This window comes from Cicer arietinum, chromosome 7 (genome assembly GCF_000331145.2).
Source record: "Cicer arietinum cultivar CDC Frontier isolate Library 1 chromosome 7, Cicar.CDCFrontier_v2.0, whole genome shotgun sequence".
NCBI lineage: Eukaryota > Viridiplantae > Streptophyta > Magnoliopsida > Fabales > Fabaceae > Cicer > Cicer arietinum.
Window position 1 is genome coordinate 7,243,813 of NC_021166.2, and position 14,066 is coordinate 7,257,878.

The 14,066-nt window shown below is 29.9% G+C and overlaps 1 protein-coding gene across 1 annotated transcript; it reads right to left on the reverse strand.

The window, feature by feature from the left end:
* Positions 1–2,820: 2,820 nt before the first annotated feature.
* LOC101504544 (tRNA (guanine(37)-N(1))-methyltransferase 2) lies at positions 2,821–10,380 on the reverse strand. The gene is made up of 12 exons (XM_073363987.1): positions 10,131–10,380; positions 8,278–8,380; positions 8,104–8,201; positions 7,897–8,001; positions 7,514–7,576; positions 7,181–7,254; positions 4,698–5,223; positions 4,493–4,612; positions 4,089–4,298; positions 3,592–3,698; positions 3,318–3,392; positions 2,821–3,202 (listed from the first exon to the last, which is right to left on the reverse strand). Exons 2-12 carry the CDS (start codon positions 8,373–8,375, stop codon positions 3,143–3,145), a joined length of 1,536 nt encoding a protein of 511 aa, XP_073220088.1. The 5' UTR covers positions 8,376–8,380; positions 10,131–10,380; the 3' UTR covers positions 2,821–3,142.
* Between the last annotated feature and the right edge of the window lie 3,686 nt (positions 10,381–14,066).

Genomic DNA, 14,066 nt, shown 5'->3' on the forward strand with positions numbered 1-14,066 from the left:
TTTATAAATTTTTTAGTTCTTGTGTTTCAGTGCATGCCTTCACACACACAAAAAGCTTAATAAAAAAAAGGACTTAAAATTGGACTTTTTTGTTGTTGACAATAATAATAACATAAAAAGTATTAGATGAGATTGAACAAAGATTCGTTTCTTAGTTCAGTTATAATGCCAGGCTATGCCAGCATGTGTTGCATTAGTGTTAAGCTCTCCTATTATCATCATAATCATATAGTAAAGGACTTTATCCTTGGCCACATCACAGTGCATTTAGACAATAAGTAATTAACTAATTAAATTTTCTTTACGTAAACAATTTGACTAATTGAAAATGAATTATCTAATCAAAGTTAAAGTTTCATTATTTCAGGTTTATCATTAATGAACTCTATAAACTACTACAAAGTTGAATTGGTTTAATGGTGCACGAGACTATATTATAGGCTGAGAGAAAACTTAGATAGAATATCATTGATGTTGGTGTTTTTCTTTTGAAGGAAAATAACATAAATGTTGTTGGTATTACAATTTTTTTTTTCAACCACAACATAATATATGGACTTTTTTAAAAAGAAATTATATAGTAATAATATAGAAGTTATAAAATTTTGTATAAGTGTTTAAAAAATTAGTTATTTGATTAGTAAGAAAAGAATAATTTGGTTGAATTGTCCATAACAAAACATGAAATATTGAATTAAAAGTTACTTCAATTGTCTTGTAAGTACAACTCAATTACTAGCGACAATAATATAGATATACAGAAATCTGAATTTAAATAAGAATCTACTTCTTCGTATTTAAAATATGTGAATTTAGACGGTAAGTTATTTGAAAACAAATAAACCTAATATTGTGACAAGTTCAAGTGACTAACTAAAGGCATGAGTAGCTTGGTTGAATTGTCCAATTATGTATTCTCACTATTTTTTGGTGTGCTCACGTAGTCAAGTTTAGTGCCATTGCTTTCAAAGTGGAAGCTTATAAATAAATGCATGCAAAATGGGAACACGAAAAACTTTGGTCGATGACAACGCATTGACTCTAATTGACCATAAATATAATACAAGAGGGTCATTGAGTCGTCAAATCTCTAACTTTCCACCTTCAATTTACGTGTATCTTTATCCTATTCTCATATCTTACTTCCTTTCTGAATTTTCGTTTTTTGTAAAGCATATCTTTTTGCTTTAATAAAAGCAGGTAAGTTTAAAGATCTATTTTGTATCAGTAATGTTATTTAGTATCGTAGTAATAATAGTCAAACTTTTACTTTTTTTATTTTGTGAAAATCGTAAAGGAAGTGAGGGATAAAAATAATCAAACAAAATCTTTCGTTATTTTAACTCTCATATTAATAATAATTTCCCATGCAAAAGTGCATTTCCCAAATTTAGAAAAATAATAGGAAAGCGTTCTCCTCGCATGAGGGGATCCCCAAGAATATTATTCCTCGCATGAGGTATTTCGAGTTTCCAAAATTCTCTCTTCATTTCATGCAGAGTGTCATTTAACACAAATTGATAAAAACAAGTAAATAATTGGTTTATTTTAACATTTTAAAAAAATAATTTTGACTTTATTTTTTAAAAAATAATTTTTATTTAAAAATAATAGAAGTTTTTTAAACTTATTTGTTATCAATTAAAAAAAATAATTTTGACATTCAATAACTTATATATTTATTATTAAAGATTTTAACATAATAAAAATCACTTTTTTTTACAAAAATGTATCTTTTAAAAATAATTTTTATGAAAAACTTCTCAAAATAATTTTTCATTTAAATTATTTTTTAAAATTTTATTTTTTTTAAAATTGTAAAAAGTTGATGAAATACTTAAAATTATATTTTAAAATAAACTATTTAAATCAGTTTTTAATTTTTTAAATATTTATAAAAATTAAAATATTATAAAAATTATGTTTTTTAAAATCTTAAACAAACCGCTCATTGCTAAAAAAAATTATTTTGTCTACATATATTTTAGCATGATATATAATAACAACATTGAGCAGCAATAATGTTTTTGCTAAAAGTGGAAATTGTGCACATTTATGCGAGATACAGTTACTTGCAGGCAACATTAACTATAACATATAGCAAGGTCAGAGTTTTGTTTCATTAGGAAACTTCTTTCAGACGCAAAGCAGCATTTTTCAGTTGTAGGGATTAACAATTCATCCAATGTCGGCAAACCAAAGGCATTATTATAAACTTTGATTGGTGCTACTTATTAGTATTAATTAAACAAGTAAGCAGATAAACCGCACATAATCTAGTCTAGTTGTAAATGTACGTAGTAATCCACCATGTCCTGTCACCTTTTTATCCTTTCTTTTACCAATACTTTACTTCTGAACCAATCAAAATTACCCCAATTTGAGGACACATGGTTCAAAATCAAATCCCGTGATTTGAAGAGACGCATCCATGTGTATACCTGGAAGATTTTTGCCTAAAGAAAGAATGTGAAGTGATTCCAGATTACAACACTCATTTTTTTTAACATGTTACAAGCTAGTTATCAAATAATATTGCATAGTATTTCCTCCGTCTCACAATAAATGACACTTTAATAAAATAAATGTCTCAAAATGGATATAATTTACAATTTTTAATGTAACTTTAATTATTTTTTTCTATACTACCTTTCAGTAATTATTATATACAACTTTTAAGACATTATATTTTACATTGATAATAGTAAAAAATATTCAATAATTAAAATGAGTAGTTTAATAAAATAATTTATCTTTTTCTTCTAATTATTATATTTCTTAATATTTATACAAAACCCTTAAACGACAATCATTGTGAGATAGAGGAAGTATTATTAGTTGTATTTAATAAATTTATCTATAACAGGGAAACTAAATTTAACCAAAAGAAAAAGTTCAGATCCGAAAGAACATACATAACTATTTTTAGTTGACCTAAGTATGTGATTACATCTGAAGAAGAACAATGAAGACCTGTCAAGAGCTTCAAAGAGTTTGGTAAATTTTCATGTCTGAGTCAGGCAGAACATGTCATAAAATCATCCAAGAACAGGCATGGCCTTGTATTATCAAACCCTGAAAATGAAGGTTGGATAACGAAAAAGAGGATAATTTATCGTCAGCAGCATCACGAAAGACAGTATTATTGACTATCGTCACGAAAGCATGCTTCTGGCAACCTGAAGCTTAAACAAAACATTGCCTGCACGGTAAATAAAAAGCAAGAGCCACGAATAATTAATCTCATACATGTTATATAGAAGAATAATAAGAGTTGCCAACATGATCTAAATATTATACTTAATTACTTATGATACCTTGTTTGGAGCTACATCCCTAACCCTATGAAATCTCGAATCTAGTATAGGAGCATTTAAAGCAGATTCTGCCACCTGCAAAATAAAGTTCAATTAACTGTCTTAACAAATAAAGTACACATAATTGATCAGTGTCCATATCCAAGTAGCTGGCAAAACCCAGATGCTAGCACAGAAATTTTTTAATAAACGAATACCCAAAATTAGTAAAGCATATTCTAACCATCACAGAAAGGAAAAAAAATATGAAACGCCATCAGTGGAAAGAACTCACAGCTATTATAGTTTCAGGAGTTTCAGTTGCCCTGATGAAGCAATAGCAGTGGATCCATGGTAGATGTCCTTTCCAATATTTCCTCTGGATCAATCCCCTAAATGCATCTGATAGAGCATATCAGTAGTCAGATATCTACATATATCTTAAACATAAAAATAAAAAAGAGCCAAGTAAAAGAATATCCATACATTCAACCACATTGCAGTACACAAATTATTAGTGTTAAAAAATAATATCATGAATGAATCTTGGTTTAGATTGTAATGGCTAGTTCACTAAAAAATGTTAGATCTCAGGGAATGCGTCCATCCCTCTCACAAATTTGATTAGGACAGCAGAGTCACTCACTAACCCAGAAGGCAGACAAAGGACGCGTTTGAATTGTACTACTAACATATATGAAGAAAATAAGGATATCATTTAAGTTAATAAATGGCTTAATAATTTGTGATAGAAATTAGTCACAACTCACATCAAATCAAATGGTATTGTACCTAGAAACTGAACAGCAGATGCTGGTAGATTCATTATGACGTGGTCAATATGTTCCCATGTTTTTGGGACAGAGATTTCAAACCCTCTCCTTCTCTTGTTTGCGCTTCCTTTTTTGCCAGCAGCACCTTCTGGGATGTCAGTGCCATCAGCCTTTCCATTCACTGTCAAACAAAAATAATTGTAGGTTTTACTTTCAGCCTTTCCATTCACTGTCAAACAAAAATAATTGTAGGTTTTACTTTCAGCCTTATAGAATATTGTTATCAACGCTGTATTCATTTTTGCAGAAGACAAGAACTGAAATATAGGAATTTTTTACAAGCTAGAAGATCAGGTAGCAGCTACTTGTAATGGGCCTAATGGCAGCCTGGTGTGTTATTGTAATCTGTAATCTGGAGAATACCTTCATGAGGACTACCACAAGATCTTTTAACAGCAATTGCAGATTTAGCAGCATGCCCAGCTGAACCTTGTATATCCTCTGAACTAGTGTTAGTGCAGTCTCCTAGGTTTTTTGTATCAACTGCAAGAGGAGCATTAGTGTCAAGTAACATGTTCTCCTATCAAAATTATAAATACTTACAGCTATTTACCAAAAAACATGTTACCAGTTAGCAACTCCTTTTCTGCATTTGATTCAGTATTGTCTTGTATCTTGCATGTGTAACAAGTATCAGAAATGGGAACATCATTTCCTATTTTATTCTCAGAATTTGGCACTTCCATCAGCTGGGATATGAACTTTCTAGCATCCATGTTGTATGAACAAATTCGATCATCAACCTTGTTGATTTTGGCATTAATCCTCAGATAGTGAATGCTATCTGGATTTAAATCATTTGCACAGACTAAGCATCCTTTCTGTGCTGCAGGAATGGCAAAAGGACCTATACCAGCAAACATGTCGCAAATGATTTCTCCAGCTTGGAACATTGAAACTAACCTTTTGTGTTCATGTTCCAATCTGGAATTCCAATAAACCAAACTGTAATCAAGCCTAAAAGTGGCACCATATTGCTTCACTTCTGTAATCATATCATGCTCTCCTGCTAAAACTTCAAATTCTGGAACACGAAATTCATTCGTAATGCTTCCAACTTTATTAACAACAGTTTTGATTCTTGGGTAGTTTTTCTGCATAAGGGAAAATGTCAAAATTACAAACACGTATAATAGAGTATACTCAACGTAAAATGATAGAATTTGTGAATTATTTTCATTCAATGGACATTTTTGTGGTAAATGTCATAAATACCCACAAACTAACATAACCCCATTTATTTTCTTTCAAAAACGAATTTATTAGATACAAATACCAGAACAACAATACTAAAATATGGCGGCAGCATCAAATAGATCTCATGGGAACTCAGAATTAAGAGTAGAAAATAGGGCGACCAAACTGCTTACGGGAAAAGGTAGCCCTCTGAAAAGAAAGAAAGAAGACTGAGGAGATTCTGTGAATGCCCAAAATATCCCAATCCACCAAAAACTTATCCACCTTACTCAATTCTTGACTAATTCCCCCAGATCCTTTCCTCTCCCTTCTATATGCTTATTCCTATAGAATTAACACCTTTCCCCACAACCCTTGACATTCCAAATTCCTCTCCTTTAGTAGTTGTGTGAGGTCTTACAGGAGCAAAGATTTTAATGCCTAATTCTAAAAGTTTATACAACTTTAACAAAGCCAGGTCAAGAAAAAAAGGGTCGTAAACAGGGATCTAAAGAGGACTTTTTTACATTGTGACAATAATTACATTTATATCCCTAAACAGAAGATGGGGAAATGCTGAATGTTCCAAACTAAAAGTGATTAGAAAGACACAGTTCAGTGAAGACTATCAAAGCATCGTTGTATCTAGTATTAGTGATTAAACAAGAATAGTGCACCAAGTAGCAGTAAATATGCAGAGGCAGCTCTTTATTGGGAATAAGGAGATAAAACTAAAGCTCAAACACGCATCCTTTCTGTGCTGCAGGAATGGCAAAAGGACCTATACCAGCAAACATGTCGCAAATGATTTCTCCAGCTTGGAACATTGAAACTAACCTTTTGTGTTCATGTTCCAATCTGGAATTCCAATAAACCAAACTGTAATCAAGCCTAAAAGTGGCACCATATTGCTTCACTTCTGTAATCATATCATGCTCTCCTGCTAAAACTTCAAATTCTGGAACACGAAATTCATTCGTAATGCTTCCAACTTTATTAACAACAGTTTTGATTCTTGGGTAGTTTTTCTGCATAAGGGAAAATGTCAAAATTACAAACACGTATAATAGAGTATACTCAACGTAAAATGATAGAATTTGTGAATTATTTTCATTCAATGGACATTTTTGTGGTAAATGTCATAAATACCCACAAACTAACATAACCCCATTTATTTTCTTTCAAAAACGAATTTATTAGATACAAATACCAGAACAACAATACTAAAATATGGCGGCAGCATCAAATAGATCTCATGGGAACTCAGAATTAAGAGTAGAAAATAGGGCGACCAAACTGCTTACGGGAAAAGGTAGCCCTCTGAAAAGAAAGAAAGAAGACTGAGGAGATTCTGTGAATGCCCAAAATATCCCAATCCACCAAAAACTTATCCACCTTACTCAATTCTTGACTAATTCCCCCAGATCCTTTCCTCTCCCTTCTATATGCTTATTCCTATAGAATTAACACCTTTCCCCACAACCCTTGACATTCCAAATTCCTCTCCTTTAGTAGTTGTGTGAGGTCTTACAGGAGCAAAGATTTTAATGCCTAATTCTAAAAGTTTATACAACTTTAACAAAGCCAGGTCAAGAAAAAAAGGGTCGTAAACAGGGATCTAAAGAGGACTTTTTTACATTGTGACAATAATTACATTTATATCCCTAAACAGAAGATGGGGAAATGCTGAATGTTCCAAACTAAAAGTGATTAGAAAGACACAGTTCAGTGAAGACTATCAAAGCATCGTTGTATCTAGTATTAGTGATTAAACAAGAATAGTGCACCAAGTAGCAGTAAATATGCAGAGGCAGCTCTTTATTGGGAATAAGGAGATAAAACTAAAGCTCAAACACTTAAAGTAGTCATACATACATCATAAATAACCTTCGCAATAACATCTTTGAAGGGAAGCAATTCATCATGTAGGTTCAAGTGGGCAATTTGACCTGTATAAGTAGGACAGATGTGAGTTAACAATCAATGGCTGAACATACAGATTCAATGGTGAACAGAATTGAAAAGCTCACTACTTTTCTCTGAAGGAATCAGTATTAATGAACAATAGAGCATAAATGTCAAATCAATCAAACCATGTAAAAAAGATTATAGCAGTTATGAAAAGTGAATCCAGACGTGTAAAACAAAACAATACACGCCATATACCAGTACTAATAAAAACATTTTATATAACTTAAAAATACTTAACTATTGTTTCAAAAGATGAAGGCACTTCCACTCCATTAGGCAGTATCTGCTTCAGCACTTGATCTACAGACATAACTTGCCAGGCAGTTGTAAATATTTGTAGGACGGAGGAAAACATAATGTGAGAAATATATGAATCATTAGAAAAAGAGTGCTCTGAGTGCCACCACATGGGTGTATCTATATTACAATGGGGCAACTCAGCATGCAGTTAGATTTAAAGATCTGATGATTTTGACACGGGAAAAAAATGCCACTACATGATACAAAATTCATAAATTTTCAAACGAGATTTCAACAAATGGATAGATGGCAAGTCAGCATCCAGAAATCGTGTTAAAAAACAGTTTCTTCAATATGCTCCAAAAGAACAATGGACCCACCTGCATTCCAGTATGAATAACCTAGTGTCAACGAATAGGGCAAAACTTCAATCTCACACAATTCCTTTAGCTCATCAAGCTTTTGCTTTGGAATATCGGATAAATCTGAAATATACCAAAATCAATTCACATATAAGAATGTCGACTAAAACTATAATTCATTATAACAAAAAGAAAAGACACTCGAATGAAGCAAAAAATTCATACCTTGATTCTTAATTTTCTCAGAGAGTATAAGGTAACGGTTTTTGTTACAAGTTGGGTCCTCAGTGATGGGTTTAACTCGGGGCTTGTCAAGCACATAACTGCACAATAAATCAGAGAAAAATTAAAAATCGGTGCAGCTAGTTGCATGGAAAGAAGGTGTGTAGAGAGATATACCCGTTGAGGATTCGTGTGGCAACCCTGCAATGTTGGCAGGGTATTCGAAGAGCCCACAATTTCAAGTGCACGTCGAACTTGCTCTCGTCCAACAACATCACCACTATGTTTGGTTGGTGAGAAAAAAAGGAAGAACAAAAAAGAAGTGAGAAAGAGATAGAAGGGAAAGATAAAAGAGATAAAAGAGGTGAGATAGAGATGGATTTTATATAGTTTTAAAAAAATGGGGAAGGGGAAATTATTATTAGAGTGACAGTAATGACCATTTTAGAAACGCCTCCGAGGGAATTTGAACTCGTCCGTTGAAGTTACAATGTTAAACTCTTATCACTGATATAACAACAAAAAAACTCCTATTAAGTTTCAGTATTTATTTGATACTTCTATTCTAATCAAATTGTCCAAAAGAAAATAGTTTGCTTGATATTGCGATGAATGGTAAACAAATTCGACCCCCTGGATGAGGATGACAGTGATACAAGAGGACGCCGTTACGAAATTAAATTATGGAGTTGTCATGAATTATTTTTATTTAAATAAATTATTACGTTTGTATTAATAATTTATTTATTGTATCTAAAGATTGATAACACTATTAAAACAAAAATAGGGAAAATAATATTAATAGTAACCCAATTATGTTAAATAGCGGCTAACGTGCTATAGCGTTGCAGAATTTGAACAAATCATTATTGTTCCACGTACGCTATTGAGTACAAATTGTTGTAACAAGCGGCTATACCACTATAGTGGCGCTATAGCACTGTAGCATAGCGAATTTTGAACAAGCCACTATTTCTTGCGATTGCAATTGACAACATCGTAGGAACCATGAAATTAATGCTTCGGATTTAAATTATTTGAAAAATGTATGCAATGGAATATGCAGTGAAATATGTAATAATAGTAACATAAAACACAACCCTACAAACTTGTTAAAAAGCCTCGACAAACTATGTATCAATGATTTTTCCATCCCTCAAAAGAAATGTAATAAAAATAACTTCACTAGAAAATTAATTGTTTTGACGTTCTTGCAATTTCATTAATATTAATTGATTAATTATACATTAAAAATAAGTGGTTTTAGCTCAATGCATCCTTAACAGCACAACTTACAGATTAGACAAAAATATGACTAACTCGTGTATGTAAACCTATTATAGTGACAAAATGCAATTCCAAATGGACTAGGATAAGTTGAAACCATATCTACATTCGCACAAAAGTATTGCACTTGAGTTCTTTCACAGAATATTTTAATAACTTATCATCAAGCATCTAACTAAATTAGAAAAATGAACATAAAAAAAGCCCAATGCTGGGGTATAACATGGACAAATGACATAAGAAATTAACTAACTCCTAGATGGATCCCATCAATGAAAGATATATTAAGCAATATAGCAGTAGTCTGAATATAAAACTGTTTCATTTATGTGAATCATGACCCAGCTAGAGTCAATGCTACTTGATTCTCGACCAAATAGCTCTTTTAAAAAAGTCCCATCATTCTAACTCTAACAAAATGGATACAATTATTATTATATTATAAAGAAAAAGTTTAAAATAAAATTAAAAATAACTAATCAAGGCATTCACCTCGTTGAGGCATTTTCACAAACACATTGAGTGCAGGAATACAAATATAAGGTGTGGTGTTCATAAACACCGGCAGCCTCTTCCACTCAAATCAAGTGAGACGATCGTAGAATTTCAAAAAAAAAAAAAATACACATTCCCCAAGCATTACATGGCAAATGAAACATGTATCGATCGAGTAATGGGTTTGAAGAAAATCGAAAAAATGAAAATTTTCAAGTGAGGGGTTTGTGAGTCAGAGAGGGACTTACCTTACCTAAAACGGTGATGAGCTCTGAAACGGAATGGTGGAGAAGCGGTGAGACGGAGAAGAAGCAGAGGGAATGGAGCAGCCGCAGTTGAAAGAACTAGCGAGAGGGAAAAGGGTAAAGATGGAAAATGAAAAATGCATGCGTCTTTCTTTGCGCCGATATGGAGAAACAAAACGTTAGTAGTTGTTGGTCACGCTCGTTTCTTTCTCCCTTCGCTGTTTCTTTCCCCAAGCAAACAAGGTAAAACTCGGGAATTATTTTTGACCCTGTTTATCCCTCTATTATTTCTTTCTCTGCTAAATCACTTACTCCAAACAGTATGGTATTCGATGCTTGAGCCTTTAATAGAATAGTAACTCAGCTATTTTAGTGCAATAAGTCAACCCACGAATTTATGTTTTTTTTTAATAAAAAAATCCCACAAATGGGATATTCAATTTTACTACAATAATACATACATACATCAAATCCAATGAAGTGGTTTTTTTAAAATAAAAATAAAACAAAATTAAATTTAAATATAATAATCGTTACTTAACATTTCAACATCGGTAACTATTCAAAGAAAATACATTGGTAAATTTTAGGGTGGGTGATTTTTATGTGTATTATACTTAAAGATTTTTTTTTAGCCAACTTCTTATACTTAAAGGTTGAAAAGGCATGCTATCCAAATAGGTCTAGTTTACTTGTTGATCTTTTAAAGAAAATTAGTTGTACTCATAGATGGATTCAGTGTGGCATTAGAGTGTACATTTATGTATTTTGAAATTTGAAAAATTATATTAATATTTTTATTTTTTTGCAATTTGACCGTCTTTAATTTTTATATGAAAAATATTAATAAATGTTTTTAGAATACTTGTTAATAATTTAAATAAAAAAATCATTAGAAGTTGGGTAATTCAAATTTTAAAATTATAAAAAGTATAATTTTTTATTTTCTTTTATGTATTTTTATTAGAAGTCCGGTAATTCAATGAACTGACATTAAATATTTTAACTCGCGTTGTTTCAATTTTTACATATGCTTTTTAAATAAAAGTAAATCAAAATAATATATATTTTTCTAATGTATCTCTTATTTTCTATTATTCTTTTTCTTAACATTTTATTTTCCGTGTCTCTAGGGACTAGGCTATGACTAATATTGATGATATTTTTTTTTTGTGTGAAATATTGATAATATTTTTACTCCAAATTTCAAATGATAAATATTATAATTTACAATTTTTCAAAAATAATAATAATTGTAAGTTACATAAAATTATTTTATAATTTTCAAAAATATTGTTATTTGAATGGGTAAAAAATAAAAATGATAAATTATAAATTAGTAGTTTAAATAAACAGTAAAATAAGAACAATCATTACACCCAAGTTACATATATATTAAAAAAATTATCATTTTAATATTCATATTTTTATTTTTTATATTTATATAGTAATTATTGATGAAGTTAAAAAAATTTGCACCCCTCACTATGTGGGTCATGGATATGTCACTAGTTATTATAATACTAAATTTGTTGACAATTTGAATTATTTTATATGTTAATTCTTTAAAAGAGAGTCAATATATATTTTTATTTTAGTATTTATTATAGATCATAGAAAAATATGTAATATAATTACTATATGTTAAAATAAAATGACATTTAATGCAATTGAAATTGTCTTATAAAAAAGGGCACACAAAAATCTAAATAGAGTTTTATAATTAAGGAGTTTATAATAAATTTTTGTCTTAACTGGGCCGATTAAATAAAAACAAATATAAATTTAATAAAGAACTACAATACACTCCTATATCAAAATTTGTTACCTAGTATTTCAAAGAATGGCTAATTTAACTAAAGGAGAATTGGTTTGGACAATATTTAAATATTGATAGTTCCGAGAACAAATATTGATAGTTATATCATTAAACATCTTTTAAACATAAAACAAATATAACAACCACAATACTAATACCACCTCCTCCTTGTTATTCACACATATTGTTATTATTACTATTATTATTGCAACCTTCTTTATTCATGCATGGTGATTGCCTTGGTAAATCTTGCATTTGATAAGTCTTGCACTTGATTATCAAGTCGTCATTCACACATACACATTATTATTATTATTATTATTATTATTATTATTATTATTATTATTATTATTATTATTATTATTATTATTATTATTATTTTATTTATTTATTTTTGTTTATGTGTAGGATCTTTTGGGTTTAAAGAATAAATTATCAATGGTTAGTGAACGAGGAGACCTCCAAAACTTGTGTTAGTGAATGAGGAGACCTCCAAAGATACATACATATTTAAAGAACCTAGAATTATCAATTGATATATTTTTAAGTCTCTTGAAATCAAGGGTGTTTATTAAAAGGCTGGAGTCATTTGAAAAAGCAAGATATAATTATATGTTCAAGTTCAAAATAATTAATCACCTTGTAAACAAAGTCATAACCATCATTTTTTAGTTATAAAAAGTATAATTTTTAATTTAAAATTTATTTTTTATTTTCTTTTATGTATTTTTAACAAGTGGTTTAAATACACTTAGGTTATGTCAATAAGTGGTTTAAATACACTTGTTAAAAATACATAAAAGAAAATAAAAAATAAATTTTAAATAAAAAATTATACTTTTTATAATTTCAAAATGATGGTTATGACTTTGTTTACAAGGTGATTAATTATTTTGAACTTGAACATATAGCTATATCTTGCTTTTTCAAATGACTCCAGCCTTTTAATAAACACCCTTGATTTCAAGAGACTTAAAAATATATCAATTGATAATTCTAAGTTCTTTTATCTACTAATAATCTTAATTAATACTGCATCAAAAAAGAAATAATATGATTTTTTGAAGAAAACTCCATGAAATGCATATTTTAACAAGATACATGTATCCAACGTAAAAACACTTAAATGCATATTATAAATTAATCAAAATTATTGTTTGACTTGTATTTATATAGCAATTGTGTATGTGGAGAGATAGCAAGTTGCTAGATCTAATGGACATTATTATTTTTTTCTATCAATTTATTTTTATTATTTATTAATCTATATTCATTCAGGAGCAATATGCACCATTTAATGAATTGTTTTTTTCTAGAATCAGGAACAAGATACCCATTTTGACGGGCTTGTGCATGAATGTGTGTATACGAATTAGTGTGCATGCGAGAACTATCATTGAAGAAATGAATATAAGAGTCTTCAACGAAGGTTTTTCAACTATCTTGAGTTTTGTAGATTTTGTCCATTGCCCTTAACTTTCGTTTTACGAATTATTATTCAACTGTTTATTTCTTCATTAGACATGAATATTAGCGATGATAAATTGCTAATTAAGAGGATTTTATTATAAAAATATAAAAAATATTTTTTTAAAATGAGAAAATAAAATATTTTTATTAGTATACGGAACGACTTGTCAAGTTTAATAGGTTTTTAGTGAGTATGACCATAGTCTATTTAAATAAGATGGATCTCTTCTATAATTATTCACTTGTTAGTGAATGATATCTTTCGATAGTGCAAAATATGGTATGAAATTATGACTTCCGGTAATGTATTTCCGGTAATGTATTGAAGAATTAGATGAACAATAACTAATAACGGATCATATTTTTCTTTAAATAAATAAACTTTTTAAAAAGCTTAAACTTAAGGTTTTTACTACATAAATTTTTAATAAACCGAACCATAGATTCGTATGGAGTGAGTAGAGCTATACTCATCCTCTAATATAGTACCAGAAACAAGGCAAGGATTTGAATAGTTACTAAAAGTAGAGTTTTACAATTAATTTATGTTTGGACAAAAAATATTGTTTTTGTGGTGGGCCTAAATCTGCCGCAACGCACTCTTCTCACAATCAGTCTCTACTGGCCCATACCGTTAACTGCTAGTAAGT